At 37.9% G+C, this 24,758-nt stretch overlaps 1 protein-coding gene across 3 annotated transcripts in view; it reads right to left on the reverse strand.

Annotated features, from left to right (window-relative positions):
* Nucleotides 1–1,919: 1,919 nt before the first annotated feature.
* Nucleotides 1,920–24,758, reverse strand: part of LOC121924793 (organic solute transporter subunit alpha-like) — a 30,011-nt gene continuing 7,172 nt past the window's right edge. For all 3 annotated transcript variants that reach the window (XM_042456211.1, XM_042456213.1, XM_042456212.1), the window contains exons 3-8: nucleotides 22,399–22,472; nucleotides 17,039–17,197; nucleotides 12,052–12,163; nucleotides 10,485–10,631; nucleotides 6,827–6,932; nucleotides 1,920–2,798 (exon numbers count right to left, since the gene is read on the reverse strand). In XM_042456211.1, coding sequence (XP_042312145.1) covers nucleotides 2,611–2,798; nucleotides 6,827–6,932; nucleotides 10,485–10,631; nucleotides 12,052–12,163; nucleotides 17,039–17,197; nucleotides 22,399–22,472 — 786 coding nt within the window. In that variant the 3' untranslated portion in view covers nucleotides 1,920–2,610. The remainder of the gene's footprint in view (nucleotides 2,799–6,826; nucleotides 6,933–10,484; nucleotides 10,632–12,051; nucleotides 12,164–17,038; nucleotides 17,198–22,398; nucleotides 22,473–24,758) is intronic.

A 24,758-nucleotide genomic window follows, 5' to 3' on the forward strand; every position in this document is an offset into this window, starting at 1 on the left:
CGATGGATGCTCAAGTCCCATTAAATACCACGGAATAGTAAAACGGTGTCCCTTACATAAAATAGCAAAACCAGATTTGCTTTTTGGGATTTATATATTTTTGGAATGTATTCAAACTATGGATGGTTGAATCCATGGATAAAGAATCTGTGGATATAGAGGACTGACTATATTTTTCTTGTATGAAGTTATTTCTGATTTTTACTTTCATGAAGACATAATTTGACTATGTTTTATCCAAGTCCAGTATCAGGTTTGGACTGTTCCTTTCATTCTTTATCTTAAATTCTGTTGTTAGTTTTGATTAGAGTAGATTCATTGAATCAATTGACTTTACCAAGGTGTTTTGTCATTCAACAGTTGATTGGGTCTATTCTGCTTGGGATTAACCAACATGATGCTACCCTTTAGATGTTGAAAAGATATTAGCATTATATGGTAACCATACAGCAGGATTTAGACTCACACAGAGGTTATTTGTTTAACACTAGAAACTAGATTGGAAATCTACTTTTACTGAAAGATTTATCAAATGGGTGATGAAGTCTATAATGTTGGTATATTGGTTAGCAGTTACCTATCTTGGGTTCTGATCATTCATCTAGAGCAGTGGTTCTTAGCCTGTGATCTGTGGACCCCCAGAGGCCCACAGTGTCCTCACAGGTGGTTCATGAAGGCCAACTCTCCCCCTTTCACCTTCCTGTTGGACTTGGGCTCAAACTGTTGCTGAAAAGTGGAGAGTGAAAAAGAGAAAGAGGAGGAAAAAGAGAACTCCATCTCTCCCACCAGCCCAAGCAGCAACAGCACAGCTCTGCCTCCCCTCTCTTGAGCATGTCTCTGCCTTCCTAGCCCTTGGCCAGTCCCAGCCAGGCATCCCTCCTCATTCACTGGCTCTCTGGGTCCTTCCCTCCTTTCCACTTCCTTTTGCTGGAGTGCCAAAACTGTGCGAAGAAACTGTGTTGTGCAGAATGATCATCTAGTCATATGTACTTTTCCTCTCTCTTTTGACACATGAGTAATTTTAATATTCTATTGTGTCAGCTGAATTGAACAAAGAGAAATAGGCGTACGTATAAAAGAAAGAGGGTGAGGCTACTATCACAAATTCTCTAGCTGTGGAAGGTTCTCTACAGCTAGAGAAAGATACTCTAAATTAAGGTAAGTGTTATAATGTATAGCTGGTCACTTGATGAACCACATGTAAGCAACCTCTTCTGCCTGAGTGTCATATGTACATATACCTAATGAAATATGAGCACATGAGGATAAGATTGAGTGAAATTAATATTAGCTTATTTGCATTATTAGTATGATTCAATTTATCATCTTCTGATAAGGAATGAAAACAGCATGGCATCTAAGCAAGCCTGACTCTTTTGAGCACTTCTTTAGCACTTCAAAATTTCCTAGAATCATTTTGGAACCACAGCAAAGTAAAATACACAATCAATTTGAATCAATAGTTACTTCAGTCTCTGAAAGTTATCAAGTGTACAAAAGGTTTACATACTTTTTACATATTTTTCTGTAGAACAGCATAGATTATTTTAGCTCTTTTTTCAGCCCCCCAAAAGACTCTCTTTCTCGTTAGCCTCTACATAGGTTCAGATGTTATACATTGTGGTAATTATTTCCAAATCACAAGTGCAAACACTCACCCTGATTGGAAAATTAGCAGATTTCAAACTAGAGTAATTTGTCCTTAATGAGGAACTTGTTGAACTGAATTTAACAATTATCTCACTCCCTTTGCTGGCTGAATGTTGTAGGCTTATGGGAAGAGATCGCACATTCATCTATGTATTTTCAGCCAAAAGGAAAAGGAAGGAAGGCTGTAATCATATGAATATTTACTTGGATATATGTTCTATTGAACTGAATGGCACCAAAAAAGAACAAACAAAAAAATGAAGTTGCATTTGTAATCTTTTATTAGGATAGAGACTAAGAACAAGACAGCATGCAGTTCAATAAAGTCAATAATTGTCCCAAGTGGGAAGGGATACATGTACGTATTCAGTTCTTTGGTTTGCTCTCCTATTCTGCCTCACAGAAACAATAGCACCTAGGAAAATAAATGTTTATTGCTACTTCTTTTTGCCTGCCCACAATTGGCACATCTTAGTCAACTTCTGTACCCAGCATGCATCAAATGCCAGTAAAACTATTCACGTGTTTAGGATCAGTTTTTAAACAGCTTACGTTACAGCTGAGATAATATGAATTGTGATTTAGCTATCATAAAGAAAATATAAAATGCATTTTTGCCTTTCCTTTGGTCTAATATAACTATTTGAAATTTGGGTGAAGATCTATAATTTCATATATAATTTCATGACAAATTATGGCAACTCTGTCATGATGTTGGAAGATATGTCATCCTGTAGTCCAACTTCAAAGTGTTTGTTTTTATTCACCATGAGAATGTCTTTGCCAACCACCAACTAAATTTACCAATCCATAGATTGTTCATGTGAATTTATTCCATTTGTTTTAATAATACCATTTTCATTTCCACAGTTTGATAGGAGTGCCTTTGCAAGTACAGCAGTTCATTGATCAGAATCCTAACAGAGAGAGGCAGCATGCCAGATAATGCGTAATCAACACTTAAATGTCTGATACATCGTTTTCAAAAATGTTGCCGCCAACATCAATCTTGCTTTTCTGTTTCTCAGTCTTAGTTTCCTGGTCTGGACCAGGTGGTAAGTCCAGGTCATCATATCTTTTCCTGTAGACAACTCTTGAGATCAAAGTTATTAGAAACATTTCCACAATGAGCAGTTGCTGGTTTATATCTGACAAATAAGAAAAAACATGACCAGTTTAAGGACAGACAGTGAATTAAAGTGAGCTCAGACCTGCTTGTAGTAAGTTGTTGGAAAGATAAATGTTTATGTAACTGAGCAATAGGTGGACTTTCACACTAGACTTGCAAAGAAGGAGCAAATTTCAGGTTGAATTTCCCCTATCTGAAATGCTTGGGGCCAGTAGAATTTTGGATTTTATCAGACTTGGAAATATTTGCACATATATAATGAGATATCTTGGGGATGGGACCAAAGTCTAAACATGAAAATCATTTATGTTTCATATACGCTTTATACACATAGCCTGAAACTAATTTTATACTCAATATTTTTAATTATTTTGTGCATGAAACAAAGTTTGTGTATACTTAACCATCAGAAAGCAAAGGTTTCACTATCTCTGCCAGTCATCAAAAATGAATTTTGAAGCACTTAGGATTTCAAAATTCTGGATAAGGGAGACTCAATCTATATTCACTTGCTTTCTTGAAACCCCAAAATGTAGAGAAGTGTTCTAATTCTAATTTCATGACAAATTATGGCAACTCTGTCATAATGTTGGAAGATAAGTCATCCTGCACTTTAATTTTAAAACTGATTGTCTTTATTGACCACGAGAATGTCTTTACCAAACACTATTTACCAACCCATAGATTGTTCTTGTGAATTTATTCTATTTGTGCTAATAAATTATTATTTTCATTGCCATGATTTGATAGGAGTGCCTTTGCAAGTACAACAGGTTCATTGATCAGACTCCTTTGGGCCGAAACAGACCAACCCAAAGGGGTGGCATGATGCAGCCACTGAAAGAGCTGAGTGGGCACCGCAGCAACGCATGCCGTGGCCTCACTCTTGCATTTTGCTGCCTCAAAAAAGAAGCAGCAAATTACTGTTAGTTTTTGCGGCATCTTTTCCACCTCTGCTGCGGCTTTTTTGGTGTGGTGCAGTCCATGTAAATACTGCACTGCTGGAATGTGATGCCAGCACATGTGTGGTCAGTCATGGAGGTGAGCCCCATCTGAATGCCACGGCCCCATGCTGCCAGGAAACCACCGCTTATTGCTCATCTGTTTCAGCCCTCAGTTCTATTGGTGTTTGAGACTGGATCTGTGGAGAATCCTCTTTTAAGAGGAGACCTGGAATTGTCTGTAGGTGTCTAAGAGAAAACACGTATAATTGCCCAATGGCTGATCTTAGTCTGGAATTTGGCTTATAAATATTTAAATAAATAAAATAAATGTTAAAATAAAAAGAAAATAATAATTTTATCAAGCTTGCTTTTAAGTTACTTAAAAAAAAAACCAATTAGTATTTTAAGTTCTATATCCCCCCCAAAGCTGTTAGCTACTATTATATTTGTTTTTTTAAACAATCCCCCCTTTCTTAAAAGTAATTATATTAAGTGAAAGTAACTTAACAAAGCAATGCTGCAGGCCACCAATCTTGGTATAAAACTCATTTTTCTTCCATCCACTTCTTTGTCACATGAGCACCCATAAGAATTCAAGAGACCCAGCATGTCAGATATTGAACTATGCAATGCTCTCCTCCTACCTTCTACGGAGGTCTCATTCCTGTAACTATAAAAGTAACTAACAAGTTATAATTGCATTGCGAAAGAGTAATATTTACCTCTGTCAAGTCACAATCATACTACAACTTATTTATGCTTTGATTATTGTTTAAAAAGGAATAATCACTAGTAAAAGCAACTAGTTGCTTTGAAGCTCTGGCTATATGCTACCATAAAGCAGCATCTCTAAGAAGCTGGATGCAAATGTAAAACAAATAACCGTTAAATAATCAAGTGTTACCTTGTGCATCAAATCCCATGGTCTTGAACACACTTATCTAGAAGCAAGTTCCATTTGTTTCCGCATGGGAATTACAAATAAGTGTGCTTGAGACTGCAGTCTGAGAGTGTTTTCATACATGAAACTTAAAATTGTCTTTGAGCTTCTTTCAAGCTACTTATGTGAACATTTGATTGCTGTTAAAATGATATATAAAATGTAATACAGATATTTGTAATTCAAATGAGCAGTCTGGCCAGTGTAGCTTTTACATTCGCATTACTAAGCAACTGAAGCAAAGACATGAGGAAAACATTCTTTCAGTACAAAGCTATAAATGTTTACATGTCAATGAATTATAATGAATTCAGTTGAGGCATCTGAAGCTAGACAGTGGATGAATTCAGACAGGATGGATATGATGGTAACTGTCCCTGAAAGCATATGGCTCTTTCTACATTTTAATTCCTAATTCATGTGATGTATACATACATCATAAGTAATGATTCTCATGGTCTTGCACCACCCCAGCAGTCGTTTTTATTTTGTCTTGTGCAATAAAAGCAATAATTTCAATTTGTTCCAATTGTTCTCCTGGTCAGCCATATTTTCTAGATGATTTCTTTCATGTTTGGCCATTGGGGATATGTGCACATGCAGCCCTCTGGTATCCCATTGTGCCAAAGAGTAGCAGATCTCCTAGTTTTCTCACCCTAACCCCTTTCTCTCTCACTTTACCTCTCCTTTTCCCTCATGGGCATTCACAAACTCTACCTCAAAAGTTTTCTTATTTTAAAGTTTTCTTATTATTTTAAAGTAAGATTTTAAATTTGTTAATTGTTTAATTGAAGATTTAGGGAAGGATGGGATATTGGGACATGGGATTGTATGAAACTTTTAACTTCTAAACTGCCTTGATTGTCATTGACAGAGAAGTGGGATATAAATAAAGTTTTATTATTATTTATTATTAAATGTGTGAAGCAGGGAAGGAGGGAGAAGGAAAACCTGACGTGATGGATCTTTACCTCTTTTGAAGTAATTCAGGGGAGGGAGGGGGGCAGGGGATTTAAAGAGTATGAGACGGGAGGAGAAAGATGTGAAGTGTGTTATGAGTAGGAATATGGAAACTAGGTGCAAAACCCAGCCAGGTTCTTTCTGTCTGCCGAAAGAATGGGGAAGCGGGGAGCAGGGGGTGTTAAAAAGCTACTGATCCAGATCAATGTAACCCCAATCCCATGGTGCATTTTCTCCAAAGTAAACATTTGCTAACTTCTGCGGGGTTTATTCCAAATAGATTTGTGACGGCAACCAGAGGCACACTGACAAAGGAACAAGATTTGCCCCCCTCCACCTTTCTGACTCCTTACATCTGATTACTTACTTCTGTCAAGCTAATAAGGCATTGTACAGTTTGGATATTCCAATGATCTTGGAGGAAGGGACAGACAACATTGATAGATGACACACAGAATCATCACAAAAGATAATTCACATCTCCATTATTTCCAGTTTGAGAGAATTGAAACAACTGAAAGATTGTGGAAAATATTAGAGACCATATGTTATGGGAATAAAGAGAACTTTTTTGAGAAGCAATTTGAGGCCTCATTCTCACTACCTTTTAAACCGAATTGTGAATCAGTTCAAACTGCTTAAACAACCCTGGTTCCCATTTAATCTGAAATGCTGAAGCAATTCCGAGAGGGGGTCCATGCACTAGACTCATTTAAACCGCATCTTTTTGACACTGTTTTTTTCCGCTTCTTTTTTGATAAATCAAATCTGCACAAGTGTGAACCACATGCGGATCGGAATCAATTCAAATTTCCCCTTCAGCCGACTGGAACTGAATCATTTTGAACTGATTCATTTGTGAATGGGAACCACAAGTGGATTGATTTGGAGGAAAAAAAATTGATCGGGGCAAATGTTGTGGGAACCACGCTCCACTGTTGAATTGATCCATTGATTTTGATTGCACACCAATTTATCTGTAAGTGGGAATGAGTCCTGAATGGCTATACCGATTTGACATGAAACATTTTAAAAAATTTTGAAGCATTCATAACTATGGGAAGTATATGTCTGTATATAGTTTTGCCCACTGTGAGATTAGTAACTGGTTCTTTCTCACATCTCTCCTCCCAAATGAGCAGGTCTAGCAGGCAAGGCGTAGGGTAGGGATGCAGATTTGCATTTTCAATTCATGTGACTTACACGCTCCTCTTGCTGAAGATGAAAGTGGAGGTACACAAGCAATTACTCCCTCCATAGCCAGTATGTTGATGATGGTTGCTTGAAGCTGACTCAAAATAAGGACAAACTACAGGATGAGAAAGAATGATTATACAAGACAAAAAGCCACTTTTCTTTGAGAGTAACTGTTCTTTAACACATATTCCATCCTTAAAATAAGTGGATAACTTTTCCTGGGGAGAAGACACACAAAAAGGTTGTGCCTTTGGAGTCATCCCTTAGGAATAGAGCTGGGAAAGCAATTTTGGATAAGAATGATTATAAAGATATGCTGAAGCTGTTGATATGTTTCAGCTGTTCTAATATTTTTTGGAAAATTAATAGTTTACTATTTTTGTTAGCTAAAGGTGGATATTATATTATTATAATTATGAGCTCCATCCAGTGTTTCTGCAATTGACTTCTACATGCACAGTTCCTTTCCTCTCCTTTTCCTGTATCCCATTTGCTTTGGATGGAATGGATCTTGGAAGCACACAAGAGGCTGGAGAGGGAGTGGGAATATATTTGTTGGCAGACAAATGAGATTGAATTTCACCCACTATTATTTATTTATAAAATATTTGATGAAATTATGACTGTGGTATGTTTAGGGCATTTATGTCTGGTCTGACATATTCATACTACTGTGATATTTATATGATGATTGCCATGTTATTTTGATTGCTATTGTGAGTGGCTTTGAGAATAATTTCTATAGACGGCAGCATATAGATTCATGATGAAAATAATGATAAATATTTTTGCCCTTGATTTACAGTTAATATATATCTATGGCATTTCTTGTTGTTGAACAATATGTTTTTGAGGTTTTTTGTGGAAAACAAAATACTATTCTTAGAAGAAAAAATCAATAATTCTGTTTCATCATATGAGCACTGCAGAATTATGGGCAACAACACAATTACTAGTATTGTAGTAATATTCCTCTGTTAAAAAAAACTTTTGTGTAACCTTAAATGGATGCAACCTGTAGTCTAAACAAACAACCACACTAACTATACTTGCTGTTGCATCAGAATGTATTCATATACTGCTATCAGATTCAAAACAAGGCCCAGTGTGGTTTTATGTTTAATAGGCCTAAACTTTTCACAGCTGATTCACTCAGAAAGCATAATGGCTCAGAGGTGATATGAATGCCTTCTCCCCAGATGAAATCCACAATATCATAGTGGCTCTATCCCCTCTGAACCTTTTTAAAAAAAGTATTATGAGTTGGATCTAGATTAGGGTACCTGAACATAGATTTCACTGATACCTGTAGCAATTTGAGTCTATCAGTATACAAGAAGAGCTAGGTTGGATCAGAACAAAGGTCTATCTGACCAGCATCCTGTGTCCACAGGGTTTAACTAGATGCCTATGGGAAGCCATCAAGCTGGATATGCAGGCCATAGCCTTATCCTGCTGCCTCTGAGGCATACTGTCTTTGGTCCTGGATTATGATTCCTGATTAGTAACTATTGAAAGTCTTCTTTTCCGTGAATTTGTCCATTTCTTCATTTAAGCTACTCAAGTTGCTTGTCACCATCCCATCTTGAGAAAAAGGAGGACACCCTATTGTTTTAAATGAGAACAACATTCAACTGTTTTACATTGTAGGCCAGTATCAGCTTTCGGCAAGATGGTACTCTTAGATGTTTTGAACCATAACGCTCCTTCACCCCAGCAAACATGGTCAACAGGCAAAGATGATGGGGACTGTAATCCAATACACCTGGAGGGCACCAGATTAGGGATGGCTATCCTGTATCTATTTAGGAAGCAGCCCCATTGAACTCAGTGAGAGCTACTTATGAGTAGATGTGTACAAGATTGCACTGTTACTCTGTTCTGAACCTCATATTCATATGCATGAAATGGTTTGACAATCCCATTTTGATTAACACTTACCATATTATGTAGGGGTATATCCTAGAATCTGAGTATTGTATTGCAGCAAGATAGTCCCACCACCACCACCCACAAAGCTTCCTCCATGTTGAAGGAAAGGAACTCAGCAAGACTTATACTTTGTAAAGACATCATGGATTGTAAATGTTTCTGTTATTCAGATTTATTGGGGGAATTATCATACAGTAGGAATGGGCTACAAAGATAATTTTTTGGACAATACCAATCAAGCATTTATTTATAATAATAATAATAATAATAATAATAATAATAATAATAATAATTTTTATTTATATCCCGCCCTTCCAAACGATCAGGGCGGCTTACAAAAAGTATAAAAACATGATACAATCATAAATACAAGATTAAAAAACGCACAAGTACAACAGCTTACAAAAATAACAAAATAAAATAAAATAAAATAAAAATGCAAATAAAAATAAGAATAAAAAGCCCCCATAGCCCAACCTCATGGCCACGGAAGAGGAGGGAGGCCCACAGGATCTTTAATCGGGGAATGCCTGCTGGAATAGGAAGGTTTTGAGGTCCTTCCTAAATTGGGCCAGGGTGGTAGATGAGCGGAGCTCTATGGGCAGCGTGTTCCAAAGGGCTGGGGCAGCTATGGAAAATGTCCTCCGCGAGGTGGAAGCTAACCTAGCCCCAGGCACCTTCAGTAATTGCTGCCCAGATGTTCTGAGGGTGCGAGGCGGAATGTACGAGGAGAGGCGATCCTTTAGGTATCCTGGGCCCAAGCCATTTAGGGCTTTATAGGTAATAACCAACGGCTTATATTGAGCTCGGAAGCAAATGGGCAGCCAATGGAGATCTTTTAGCACCGGTGTTATATGGCTGGCCCTGGGAGCACCAGTGACCAGCCGGGCTGCCATGTTCTGCACCATTTGCAGCTTCCGAGTTTGGTATAAGGGTTGCCCCATGTAGAGTACGTTGCAGAAATCCAGTCTCGAGGTTACCAGAGCATGTACAACAGTTTCTAGGTCCCTCTGGGCCAGGTATGGGCGCAGCTGGCGAATAAGCCGAAGCTGATGACAGGTGCTCTTGACCGTCGCATTCACCTGAGCAGTCAGGTGAAGCGACGAGTCAAGAAGCACCCCCAGACTGCGCACGGAGTCCTTCACAGGGAGCGTGACCCCGTTCAGGACAGGTGGAACCACCGCCATTCCTGGACCAGGGGAACCTATCACTAGTACCTCCGTTTTCTCTGGATTCAGTTTGAGTCGGTTTTCCCTCATCCAGCCCATTACTGACTCTAGACAGGCCACGAGAGGAGAGACGCCATCCCCAGTCACTGCATCAGTCGGAGACATAGAGAAGATGATTTGGGTGTCATCAGCGTACTGATAACCCCGCGCCCCATGTCTCCGGATGATCTCTCCCAGCGGTTTCATGTAAATGTTAAATAGCATGGGAGACAGAATGGCTCCCTGAGGGACCCCGGTTTTATTTATTTATTTTAAACATTTTTACTTCCCTTCTTTTCTTCTCCCTCCTCCTTTCACTTTCTTCCCCTGCAAAATTTCTCTGGACAGAATCCCAAATCTATTCGCAAAACCTGTTCTGGCATTTCCTCCAAACTAGATATGCAGGGGATGAATGGGGAGAGGAGAATCCAACAGAGTCTTATGTAATTGGTGAATTACACAACTGAATACAGTTTTCAGATGCATCTTTTCAATTTTCCACATCAAAGTCTTAACTTTCTCACCTGATAAAGTGCAAATTTAGGAATAATCTTCTTGCAGTTAAGGAGAACTCGTACTTGTTGAAACATAATTCCAATTGGCCATAAGGCAATGATTGTAAGGACACCGATGAAGCAGTTAATCCATAAGGCACCTCCACTGAGAGAAAGCTGAAAGTCAAAATGACTCAATATATAGATCACTGTTTTCAAGCAAAGATTACTCATGAAAGAATTCAAATGTGTGGTCCCTTTTAAAGCTAAATCATCAATGAAAGCATTGTATGTTTGCATCTACAGTGTATCTGAAGACTGTTGTGAAGAACCATCCAAGGCATAAATAAAAGAAACAATTGTTCCAATTAGAACAATAAAGGTAACAAAATAATGGCTAATCAAATAATGGATAATTCCATTTTACACACTCAGCTTTTTCCATATGAATAGATGTGAGGGTCAACTACATCAGGAATCACAGGGTTAAACATTTCTTCCCTTGAAATCAAAATCTCATCCCCAAATCCATTTGTTCCTTCCAGGAATGAAATTTTATTAGGTGCCTGTGGGTTTGTCTTAGCATAAAATAGTAAAATTAGTGTAAGCAGAAGCATTTTTTGCTAAGGCAATTCCATTGGATACAGTCCAGTGAAAACTCCACCACCCTTTCAAAGGCCTAGCAATACTGAAATTGAAATTTGGCTTGGAGGAGGGTTAAACATGAACTTCTTCTGTGGATGGAGTTCTTCACAAAGTATCTTCTCAAATGTAGCAATGATTGATTTCAGCAATTTCCCCCCTCTATTTTTCCCCCAAAAAAACCAAGCAACCAAACATTCTGTAAAAAATTCACATGTGATTGTTTTGTGTAGAAACCAGAATCTTCTGTGTTGAAAATAATATTTCAATACAGCAACATTAATTCCTGTGCAAAAAATACTGGGTTTGTGCAGAAAATGCTCTTTTCTATGTAAATCTACCATTTGTGAAGTTTAAGCAGAACAAATCCCCAATTACAACATTTTCTGTGCAGGGATTAATATTTCTGCATAGAAACACTATTTTCCATGCAGAAAATGCTGTTTCCTGTGTGCAGAATTCTGTTTTCTGAATCAACCAACCCCCCTCAAAATAACCATGTGCAAATTTTGCACGGAATAAGTCATGAACTGCAAAGATTCTCATCAGTCCAGGATCCTTCTCCTCAGGGTTTCTTGATGCTAAAAAGACATGCTTTCTGACAATTTTCTGACTATTTTTAAATATATTTTTCACCCCTAACTTCTCCTTCATGTGCTGCAATCCCAATCCTATTTTCCCACTGTAGCCTCGGTCCAGTTGCTCCCTCTGAATATTTCTTGTCTAAGAAAACTGTGCAAAATTCATGAGGTCAACATAAATCAACAAGTGACTTGAAGATGCAGTTTAAATAGTAAAATTCTGACTTAACAGTGGTCCGTGCTCCTCTCCAAGATAATGGTGAGTTGTGCCTACATTCCAAGAGTCATTTTCTTTAACTCAAATCTGTTTAGTATTCAAGTATTTGTTATTCAGCTCCGTCAGTTTTTGATATATACTCCAAACATCCACTTACATCAGAAAGATTGTAGTTTCCATTAGTCCAAAGCACTATCGATAGGAACATTAGTACAGGGCGGAGGAAAGCAAATTGAAAGGTCCCCAGTTTCAGTAAAAATAATGTTCTCCTGTCAAATTAAAAAAAAATAAGGAGGGGAATAAATACCGTTTCAAAATCTAAACAAAGACAGACAATGTTTGTGATTCACTGACATCACTGAATCTATGGAGCTTAGCGCACAGCAAAATAAAGCGACTTAAAGCTCATGAATTCAAGCCAAAATTGGGCTGCGCCCTCGTGTTATCTCATAGCTTTTGCCTCCAAAATTGTCAAAGTGAGTTCAGGAACCAGTATTGGAGCTGGGCTGTATCCAGATGGCAGTTTTGGGGGCAAAAGCAATGTGATAACACCAGGGGGCAGCCCGAATTTGGCTTGAATTTGGGAGTGGTAAGTCACTTAATTTTGCTGTACGCTAAGCTCCCACTGAAAAATCCTTATGGAATCAAATTAAAATGACTGTCTCAGTCTATGACATAAATAGCAAAGAATAATGACATTTTGAGGCCATGGAAACTCCCAAAATAACAATGTGAAATGTCCTGATATCTGCTGTTCTAAATGTTGTGCATTTAACATCTTTGGGCTGTAATTAAGGGAATGTCTATAGGATATGAATAGTGTCATTATATAGTTCAGTCACTAGTATATCTTGATGGAATCACGAGTTTCCATTTCGGTGAAAAAATAAAGTTTTTGTTTAGCTTTCTGATTGGTTTATCGCCTAAAATCCTGTCCAGCATTTAATAGGGAAATGTGTGAAAAGATCATGGGGCAATATTCACTGCCTCTTTCCCAACATTCCCATGGACACTCTCTCGCATGTTAGGCAACCAGTGGATTTTTAGCTTGGTTCTTAGTGCTAAAATGTCCAGATGTAGAACAGAATAAAGTAGCTGTTATTTACTGAGCATCACAGAGAAGACTGGGAGCGACTGTTTTTGATTTCTCTGGGAAGCTGAGATGGACTACATATGCAGGATCATTTCATCTGTGAGGTTTAACTTAAATCAGAGTTCACTCTAAAAATGTGTTTTGAATGTATGAGTATGAATACTATTAGAGAGAATGCATCTGAGCCTATATAGACAGGCCTTCACATAATTGGAAATGAGCCCATTAACAACCAAGAAGTCTTGATATCTTGCATTTTAAAAATGTTACTGGATTGTATTTTTTATTTAAAAATAGCTGCTGCATTTGGCCCATGCACTATGATTCCCACTCCGGCTTGTGAAATAATCCACTTATAATGGCTAGGAGCTCACCTTTGGATTATTTAGTCTTGTATTTGAGCTGGTAACAGCTATCTCAGTACTTCACAAGTACTGTGATTGTCTCTAACTTTACATTTTCCTTCTGGAGTGGGCCCTTGATTTCCACTGGAGTTTGGTTCCAGGATCCCACCAATGGATACCAAAATCCATGGAGCTCAAGTCCCATTATATACAATGGTGTAGTAAAATGATGTCCCTTATATAAAATAGTGAGCAACTCATAGGTTTTTGGGGAAATATTAAAAAATATGTTCAAGTTGTGACTGGTTGAATCTGTGGATGCCAAACTCATGGATACTGAGGGCTAACTGAACTGTGTAAGGCAAGGCCTGCCTTTCCTCATTCCCACTCTTCAGCACTGCCCTAAAAGTCTTTGTGTCCTGTGACCCTGTTCTGGCAATCCTATATATAAACACCCACCCACAATTATGTTTTTCCTTCTTCTCTTTATTTAGCTCTCCAACCTTCTTCACTTTGCACTGCAGACACTCTTGTTAATGAAAGCAAGCTGGTATTTAATGTACTCTGTGCTATATTAATGAACTTTGGCTTAATATAATTGCTCAATTAATACAGCCATAATTGCATAATAATGATATAATTACAGTGACAATTTTATTCCTGCAAATAATTACAGAACTATAAACAGTACAAACAAGTGTACAAATGAGCTGGCAGATCACCTCTTCTTGCCTTCTCAAGGAAACTAAGAAACAGTTCAAGTCAAGAGCATGGCAAGCTTCTGACACAGGCCAAGATCCTGCTCACCAGTTTTGTAAAGTACAATTATACCAGCAAAGCTAAACCAGAGTTACGTTGAATTATGCTGTTGTACAAAAAGTCAGCTGTGTGCAGTTGCAGGTGTCCTGTTTGTGCTAGCAACCACAGTGCTGTACAAACACACAGTTGTTTGTACAACAGTTAAGCCAGCATAACACCATTTGCCCAACCCTTATTTGGATACTGCTCTTGTATAATGGCACAATGTGTTTGTGCAGTGATAGTTATGCCAGTGTAAGGTACCAACTGGACTGGACCTAGAGGCATGCTTTTGTAATTTCTCTGCTCTAAGTCATTCTGAGAGCCAAAGCAGTCCTCCTAGGATGTCAGATCTGTCATGGGTTTATTACAAAGCAGCTCCATGGTGCTAAAGAAGGGCATTGTAATCCTTCCTTCCAAGCCATTTTCACAACCCATATACTACCCTGCAACAGACATTTTAGGAAAGTTTGATAGTTCCATAGCAGAGCCTTTTAGCATCTGGGAAGAATTTCAAGCTAAGATATTTTTCAGTAGTGGGAAGCATGGATGCAGAGGAATCATTCACATATTCACAGATCTGAATTTAGTATTGAAGTTTGCATGCTGATGGTCCAGGTTCAATCTGCAGCAATCCTAGTAAGAAGAAGCAGATACTTCAGTTGAGATCTTGGAAATCTAGTGCCCATCCATAGTGGGCAATAATGCTGTAACTAGACAAACAGACTTGGGATAAATAGCTTTCCATCTAGTTGTGAAATTACTCTCTACTCTTCAGAAGAGCTTTATCCCAAGTCTGTTTGATTCAACTTGTTTTATCTGTTATTCAGCTCACATTTAAACCTAAAGACCTGATGTGTAGGTAACTAAGTATTTAGGATGGGGTATCATACTATCAGCCGCACAAATTACCCTGTGATTAGGACATCATAGAAATGTCAGATGATGACATTTCTTTGTTGGGAGCAGCCATTCTCATCAGATATATCATACCCACCACAGGAAACTGAAGTTGGGAAACTGTATCAAATCCAATAAGCATTTCAAGATAGCAGCCATCTAATGTTTAAATATAACAGGTTTATTTGCTTTTTAGATGTGATTGAGATATGAAATCTCTGCTATTGAGATGGCTACTTCCTACTGTGCACCCACTGGATATCAGTAGCATCTCATTCACAAAATTCTTCACAAGACAACTTGTCTGCCATTTCCAGTATTCCTTTGGAATGCACTGCTACAGAGATATTCGGGGAGCATTATAACGCACAGTGTCAGTCAGCAAAGGGGCAAAGGAAGGTCCAAAAGTCCTAGCCACTTGCCAGGTATCCTATATAAAATGGCTGTTGAACATTTGCTAGACAAATGTTGGTCTTCTGAAACACTTAGGCTGCATCCAAACTGCAGAAATAATCCAGGTTGACACCATTTTTAACTGCAATGGCTCAATGCTATGGAATTCTGGGAATTTTAGTTTGTTTTGGCACCAGAGCTCTCTGACAGAGAAGTCTAAATGTCTCACAAAACTACAGTTCCCAGAATTCCATATCACTGAACCATGACACTTATGGAGGTGCCAACCTGGATTATTTCTGCAGTGCGGATACAGCCTTAATCTGTTGCCTTTGTGGTTGCTGTACAACACAGTACACTTCTGGCCAAAGTGAAGATATGACCAACCTAATTTAGAACCTGCCCTTTTCTTGAAATAACATCTTGATTATCCCAAAGTCTTTCTGGATCAAATGTTTTGCTTTGCTTTCCAAATGTCAAGCTGTATTTGGCAGACCTACTAGGAATCGGCCATTCTAATGTAAGCTCATCTTTCAGTGTGCTTGCCTTTTTGTGTTTGATGTATGGAAGATGCAATCATCTAGACGCCTTGGCAAGGCAACGACAATAACAAGATCAAGATCAAGGAGAACTTGAAACAGTGGCGGCTGGCAGTATCACTGTTAGTGATGCAATGAATCCATGCTGAATCTTAGTCTGAATTTTAAAGGAGCTTCCCAAGATGCTGAACTAGGTTCAAAATCTTGCATTGCTCCTGTAGTTTGATTGGTAGCAGATTTGCTGTTTTAGGATATTATTGCGCTACACTTTTAAATATTGCTAATTCACTTTTACTACGCTGGCTGCCTCCTGTTGCATTCTGGGACTTGTAGTTTAAGAAGGGGCCTTTAGAATTCACTTCCAGAGAGCTCTTGGGCCTCACTGAACTATAAACCCCAAAATGCAACAGGAGGCAGACAGAGCAGAGAAATTAAAGTGCACTAGCAACGTTTTAAGAGTGTAGTGCGACAATCTACTTACTAACATTTATTTATTATTTTATTTAAAATATTTATATCCTACCCTTTATTCAAAGGTCTCAGGGCAGTGTACAGTAAAATCAATCTGACAACTTTAAAAGGCTGCAAAACATCAAATAATTAACAAATTAAAAGACAGGTTAAAAGAGTTAAAAAGTGTTTAAAATTAAATTAAAACTATTTGCATTATTTTTGTTTGTTTGTTTTGTAAAAAACAATTAGGCTGCAAAAGCTTTCATGAACAACCACATTTTCATGGGAGCAACCAGCTGGCATTGGCTTGAAAAAAACTACTTTCATTCTATAAGCTCCAGAACCTTCCATCCAGCTGTCTAATTTTTCCCTAATTTTCTTATCAAGAGACCACCTTGGGGATAGACAGAAGCACAAGAAATGATGGAACAGTCCTCCGTGGAGTATAGCTCAATACCAGTATTTAAGAAGCTACTGCAAGAACTAATACTTGTGCACATTCCATGTGGACAGAGGCACAATTTTCAGGCAGAAATGAAGATCTGTTGTTTTACTGTGTCAAGATGTACAGGACATTGTCCTGCCTTAGCATTCTGAACTGATAGGTTTCAAAACAAAACTCACCCAGTGATGCGTATATATGGAAGGCAAAGGCAACAGCAACAACAAGGACCTGTGCTTATCTTGAAGTGGTCATTCTCAAAGCGCCTGAGGAAGAGTTTTTGACCTCCACATTCTTTAATCATCATAAGCAGAAATTTGTGGATAACTATGGCAAAAAACCTAGCAAAAGAAAAAAGAACCCAAGTGTTAACATTGTCTGGTAGCTATGTTCATCACAAACATGCCTCATACTATGTACGGGAGGGTGTACAAACTTCCACACCAAAAAACTCATTGTTGGGTGGGAGTAATGTATTAAGTAGCCTAGTACTCAGAAACAGCACAGAATAGTGTATTTGGTACATCTTTTCATTCACTAACCCTAACCTGATGCTCTTCTGCTATGCTGAGCTACAACTTCCAGTCAATGGCCATGTTCCCTGGAGAAGATGGTGGCTGAAGTGTTCTGTTAATCAGTCTTTCTGCTGGTACTTGAATCCTAGTATCCAGATGTCCTTTCTCCGCTCTCTGCCTTCCTATCTCTGTCTTTTTTAATAATAATTTATCCAGAGTACACTTTTTTCATATATAACATCATTATTATAGCAACACCTTTTGGTTCTACCAGTTCTTCCCTGTGTTGATTCAAGCAGCAGATTTGGGAAGCACTTTGAAATGGAAACAAATTGGACTTCCAGGTGGGGACAAATGGCAGTTTGATGTCCCTGTGTGATCTCCAAAACAGGGAAAGCTTAAGCGGCAAAATTAGCTGGCTAGGAGGCAATTTCCAGCTAGCAAATCTCTCTCTGGACATGTGATCCAAAGTGCTGTTCCTTGGAGGGAGACTATGGGATTTGTAGCAGTCTGAAGTCTGATTAGAGCTTCAGGATTAATACACACTCATTGGACCTCAAAAAATCTGCCCTTTCTCAATCACCTTTAACTATTTAATTCACAAGTGAAGAGAGATCTTCTTACTGGTGGTGAAATTAAAGCCTCTGAGGATCTCTAAACAAGATCTGAGACAATAAGGCTATTTGCAAGATTTTAGCTTAAAAGCAACAAGTTAAACAAGCTAAACAGGAACATGAGATTTCTTACTTTTAGATGACTGGTCCTTGAGAATATTAAATTTTGGTAAGCAAAGAGGACAGACAGTTATGAGAAGATAAGTTTAAGAACAACCAGGCAGCTTCTTTGGAACTATAGGGACTAATGATTCCTAACTTTACAAAGGAAAAAGAGAGAAAAAAACTGGAGAATTTGCTTTTTGTTTTTAACCCTGTAATTGCTGGATTTACTGAAGATGGAGAATGTCCTTTAACAAAAATCTTACAGAATATGTTCAAGGAGATCAGATCATTGAGAAAACATGATATGGAAAAACTGGGAAAGGGATTGAAAAAAGATATGAAGAATTTTTTAAAAAAAATTAAAGAATCACTAAAGCAATCAGTTAAGGTTGCAATACAAAGTAATGATAAAGTGGAAATTTTTGAAATTAAAATCACAACTTGGAGATGGAAGATCTGGATGATTTTGCATTGTTAAAAGATTCTGGTTTGTTAGTAGACTGTGTTAATGGAAAACAAGAATATAGAAGGTCAAGGTGAATTGATGGATGCAATTGTTTTTAAAACTGACCAGAAAGTGGAATATTGGAGTGTTGTCAAGATGAATGTGATTGTATGTTGCTACAAAATCATTATCTTAAGATATGGAGTGGAACTGAGAAGGACATGTTGTAATGGGAGAGACTGAATTTGTTATTGTTGGTGGGAGATTTCTGGGATGAAAAAGAGTGTTTTGCCCAGAATTAGATTTCTATCTCAAACAACAAATATTTTGATAACTAATGTATTACTTAAACAAGGGCAAGGGGATATATTAAAGTTTCTTAGACGGGGGAAAGCCAAGAGTTAAATACAAAGTGAAGAACAAGTTAGAGTATAAAATGATAAAATAAGTTAAGGACTTTTGGCTATAATAGATAGATGGATTAATGGGAAAATATGCAGTCAAACAGATTGAGAACTGAAGTATGCCATGATTTTATAAAGAGGATTGTTATAAAATAAATTTCTAGAATATGATGTATTGTTGTTAGAAGATATCAGATAAATTGATCAGAATGCATAAAGAAATTTATGATGTGGGGTTTTAAAAATTTATACTAAATTAAAAATTTTATGTTTCACTTTATGAATGATAGATGTAAAGCTGGAAAAGAGCCATGGACGATTAATTTAGTATATGATTATGGCAGAAAGTTTGTTATATGTGAAAAGATGGAGGAAGCCAACACTACCCACTATGGAGGAATGGTCATGGAAGTTAGTAGAAATGGAAAGTTATTTGATCTATGTTTGTTAGTGACATTTCATTATTAGAGTGGTTATTGAAAGAAGAATATAGCTGTAATTTTTAGATAGAGAGGAATGAATAACCATATGCTTTTATAACCAGAGAAACGAAGACTGAGTGTAATCTTTTTCTTCTTCTTTTTCTTTCACTTCTTCTTTTCCCCTTGTATTTTTATTCTTATTATTTCCGTAATTTTTAATGTACTTTTTAAATTCTTATTTTAAACACTGAAGAAAAAAAGCAAAGGGGAAAAAGTAAATTCTCATTTAGATTCTTCTAGAGTGGGCTGAAGAATCTTGAGTTCTTGCAGGATGTATCTTTGGGGTTTGCCAGGTGTGGTTGCTTCTGTGTCCATTTGTTCCATTCTTTTGCAGCCATTTCTTGGATCAACACAAGAGCTCTTCCAAAGACTTTTAGAAAACAAATCAAAGTCCTTGGATCTGAAGGACAAATCTCCTCCTATTTTAAAGGGAGCTTATTTCCACCACACAAGAATACCTGTGTAATGCCATTGGATTAGGTTTGGAAAATGAACTTATTTCTTTTTTTTTCTCCTTTCAAGTTATTAATAATACACTGGGATATATTTTTATTTCATATCACTAAAAGCCTTTCCAAGATCTCAGTCATATAAAACAGCTGCCGGGCATTATAATATATGCTTCCAGTGTTCTTAAAATTGGCATTCATTGAAATCACAATTCAAGTCCCACAATTAAAAATCAATTCAATCAAAAACCAGAATGATCAAAAACAAAAAGGGAAAACGAGAAGAGAAGATGTGTTTTTGAGCTCAGTACCAGCAAGTGGCATAAGTATATAAAATGTATATAAAAAGTAACTAAACAAATCTTGAGAGAAATGGCAAAACATAATGGTAAATGGAAACTTTAAATAGTTTCCTATAGAAAGTTTGAATACAAGCAACAACGATGACTAATGGAGAACACTAAAGAAAATAAAAAATGAAGATATTAGAGTTATAGGTGACCTGCTTGATGAAGAGAGCAACCCATGTGGGATGGAGAGACTCACTGACTTAATTGGAAAGACATATTGGGTCCATGCAGCTGGAATGAATAAACTGTTAAAGGATATAGTTAAAAATATGAAGGAAAATAACGTAACACCATTGGAGAGGATCATCAAAAAGATGCTAAATGAAGGCAAAGGTATTATTGGATTTATATAGAGAGTAACATTAGAGCATCAGTTTAAAATCGTAGACATTTTGAAAGGAGTTTGGGAAAGGGATCTAAATTTAACAAGCAAAGATATACAATTGTGGATACAAGAGGTTAAGAGAAACAAGCACACTAGAATAAAAGAGCATCAGATGAAATTAATAGGGTGATGGTATAGGATCCTTTCTCATTTAGCACTTTTCAATAAAAATCTAACTGCTAAATGTTGGCACTGCGGTGGGTCCAAGGGTTTTTACATGCCTGTGTGGTGGGACTGTCCGTGTGTTCAGAGGTTTTGGGGTGAAGTGATAAGAGAGGTTAATAAAATTATAGGCAAGGATGTTCATTTGAGCAAAGAGGATTGTATAACATTAAATTTGAAGAATAGGGGACTGAAGAATAATGAAGAGAACGCAATAAAGAATACAGTGGTACCTCGGGATACGAAATACCCAGGTTACGAAATTTTCGGGATACGAAAAAATCCCATAGGAAAACATTGTTTCGGGTTACGAATGTTTTTTCGGGTTACGAAAAAACTTTTGGTGCTTTTTTCGGCTTTTTCGCACGGAATCGCGGCTTTTCCCCATTAGCGCCTATGGCAATTCGGCTTACGAAGGCTTTTCGGGTTACGAACGGTGCCACGGAACGAATTAATTTCGTAACCCGAGGCACCACTGTATATTAAAAGCAACACAGGCTGCGATAGCATCGGGGTGGAAAGAAAGTAAAAATTGGAACTTCACCAAAGTAGAGAAGTATTTGGCAGATAGCCTGTTGTTTGATATTATTAGAGATTAAAATATACTGGAGAAAGGAAAGTAGAAGTTTGGAATTTGGGTTGGGAAATCCTGCTTGAGAAGTTAAAGGGAATACGGAGTATAATGAAGTCAATAATGTAATTAAATCCCACATACAGTGGGCCCTCTCCTTATGCGGGGGAAAATTTGCCTATGCTCAAGCATGGGACTCATGCATGTGGCAGAGCAGCGCGCATGCACCACAGGCGCACACACCATTGTTTTCTCTCCCCAAGTGGCTTCCGGGTAAGTTGGAAGCCTTGTAAAATGTGCCCGCGCATGGCGCGGGAGCACTATATTAAATGTTAGGTATTAATTGTAAACAGTGTATTGATTCTAAACTCTGTCAAGCCATGCGGGAGGGGGGAGGGGGAATGGGGCATATGCAACATTGTATATATGTTAAAATAAGTTAATAAAGACATTGCACACACACAAAAATGGCTTATCCATTAAATGATAATGGATAAAGTTCACAATATATTCCAATATCGCATTATGTTCCAGATACCAAGCGTACTGTTCTTCATCCTTCCTTTTATATGTATGAACTGGCAACCCTTGACACACAAATCTCCTATTTGGGGATCAATTCTATACTGATTTTTTTCCTGCATTTTTTTTTTTAGAAAAGATTTTCATGGTGCACCATTAAGAAAGGACTTGTCCAAGGTCAAAATCTTGTTTTGTAAGATATTAATCAGAAATGAAGACATCCCCTTGCTTCAATCCAGATGTCAATCAAAGGAATATAGGAGCTTTTAGAGCACAAATTAAAGAATATAACTCTCTTCACATACATACAGTTCTGCAACATTCAGTTCTTTATTTAGCTAGTATTTTCTACACTACCATCAGAGTCTGAGTTAATGTTATTTTTCTCACATAACAAAACCTGATGAGGGATTTCATTTCTATAGAACAAAGGGGAGTTCAACAAAATAACTATATGTTTTCTTAGTGCTAGCTGTTGTTAACACTGAAACAGCCCTGAGTTTCGGAAATACCTGTAAGAACAGGAAAAAACACATACACTGCTGCAGTAAAATCAGTAAACATTGTTGAGCGAGGAATCCACATCCCAATACATGATGTTGTAGCTATCACCTAGTGAAAAAAGAAAAGCAGACGTATTGGCTCAGATAAAACAGCTTTATGAAATTATAGCGGAGGAGATTCATCCTTTATAACAGTGGTTTTCCAGATGTTTTGGATGTCAGATCCCTAGAATTCCTACTGTTGCTTGGCCAAACTTGCTAAGTCTTCTGGGAGTTGAACTCCAAAACACCTGGAGGGTTAACATTTGGAAAGCACTGCTCTATAGGATGAAGTAACATTTCCACAATTCTAAAATTTGATCAGAGCTATAAAACAACAAGAAAAAAAGCACTCAGAGAAACATATTTCTCCAATACTGGGGTGCCAGGATCTCTCTCTCTGGATGTTTTTGTCTCTTCTGCATGCTCCTGTTTCTCTCATGATTAAAAAATAACATATCCCAATGCTCTGGATAGTCATCTTTGTGATTAGTGGGAAATTAGTTACTCTGCAAATTAGTTTTGTTAGTTTTAACCATGTTGGAGAGAGACACTGGGAAGGCTTTAGATCTCCCTATGACCAGAGACTGGGAGGGATTTAGATCATTAAATAAATAAGTAAATAATAAAGTGAAGAATAAAATAATAAATAAATAAATAAATCCATCCATCCATCCATCCATCCATCCTTTGGATTCAAAGCCTCCCTTGATCTACCATCCTCCTGACATTGAGGCTCCAACATCAGAGATCCAATATTGGATCATCCTCTCTGAAGAGTGATCTCTCTTCCAAGGTTTGATGGGGAAAATCTGATTTATCTAATAGCCTCAGGGTTGCCCCCACAGGTAGATATAGAATTATAGAGCTGGAAGAGACCACAAGGGCCGTCCAGTCCAACCCCCTGCCATGGAGGAACACACTATCAAAACATCTCAGACTGATGGCCACCCAGCTTCTTAAAGACCTTCAAGGAAGGAGACTCCACCACTCTCCGAGGGAGTGTGTTCCACCTCCTAATGTTGAGGTGGAATCTCTTTTCCTGTAGCTTGCATCCATTGTTCTGTGTCCTACTCCCTGGAGCAGCAGAAAATAAACTTGCTCCATCCTCAATGTGACACCCCTTCAAATACTTAAACAGGGCTATCATATCACTTCTTAACAGTCTCTTCCCCAGGCTAAACATACCCAGCTCCCTAAGTCTTTCCATGTAGCGCACAGTTTCCAGACACTTGATCATTTTGGTCACCTCCTCTGGACAAGCTCCAGCTTGTCAACATCCTTTTTGAATTGTGGTGCCCAGAATTATTACGTCCCTTGAACTAGATACTATACTTCTATTAACGCAGCCTAGAATTGCATTGGCCTTTTTAGCTGCTGCATCACACTGTTGACTCATGTTCAACTTGTGGTCTACCAGGACTCCTAGATCCCTTTCACATGTAGTCTTGTTAAACCAGGTGTCCCATATCCTATTAACTTATTCTGCTTAAGTGCAATACCTTACATTTCTCCTTGTTGAAGTTCATTTTGTTAGCTTTGGCCCAGCTTTCTAATCTATTAAATTCAATGTGGATTTTGATCCTCTTCTTTGGAATATTAGCTAGGCCTCCTAATTTGGTGTGTCATCTGCAAATTTGATACGCATGCCCTCTATTCTTTCATCCAAGTCGTTGATAAAGATGTTGAATAGCACTGGGCCCAGGACAGAACCCTGTGGGACCCTAAAGGTCACTTCTCTTCAGGATAAAGAGGAGCCATTGCTGAGCACCTTTGGGTTTGGCAAGTCAACCAGTTCAAATCCACCTAACAATTGCATTGTCTAGCCCACATTTTACTAGCTTGTTTGCAAGATATATAGATATAAATATAGATATAGATGTAGGATTTCACACTTCAACCAACTTTTAATTAGTGCTAAAACCCTTTTCTATCTAAGGAGGGCAATCAAAATGGTGAAAAGCATGGAAACCATGCCCTCTAGAGGAGCAGCTTAGGGAATTGGATATGTATAGCCCAGGGAAGAGGAGGTTAAGAGGTAACATGACATTTATGTTTAAATATTTGAAGAGATGTCATATTGAGGATGGAGGAAGCAATGGATTCAAACTACAGGAAAAAAGATTCCACCTAAGCATTAGGAAGAACTTCCTGACAGTAAGAGCTGTTCAACAGTAGGATACACAGCCATGATCTATGGTGAAGTCTCTGTCTTTGGAGGTTTTTAAACAGAGGTTGCATGACCCCTCTGTTAGGAGTGCTTTGATCGTGTCTTTCTGCATGGAAAGGGGCTGGACTGGATGTGGTCTCTTCCAACTCTACGATTCTGTGATTTGGTTTACACCCTGTCTTTCTT

This window comes from Sceloporus undulatus, chromosome 3 (genome assembly GCF_019175285.1).
Source record: "Sceloporus undulatus isolate JIND9_A2432 ecotype Alabama chromosome 3, SceUnd_v1.1, whole genome shotgun sequence".
Taxonomy (NCBI): domain Eukaryota; kingdom Metazoa; phylum Chordata; class Lepidosauria; order Squamata; family Phrynosomatidae; genus Sceloporus; species Sceloporus undulatus.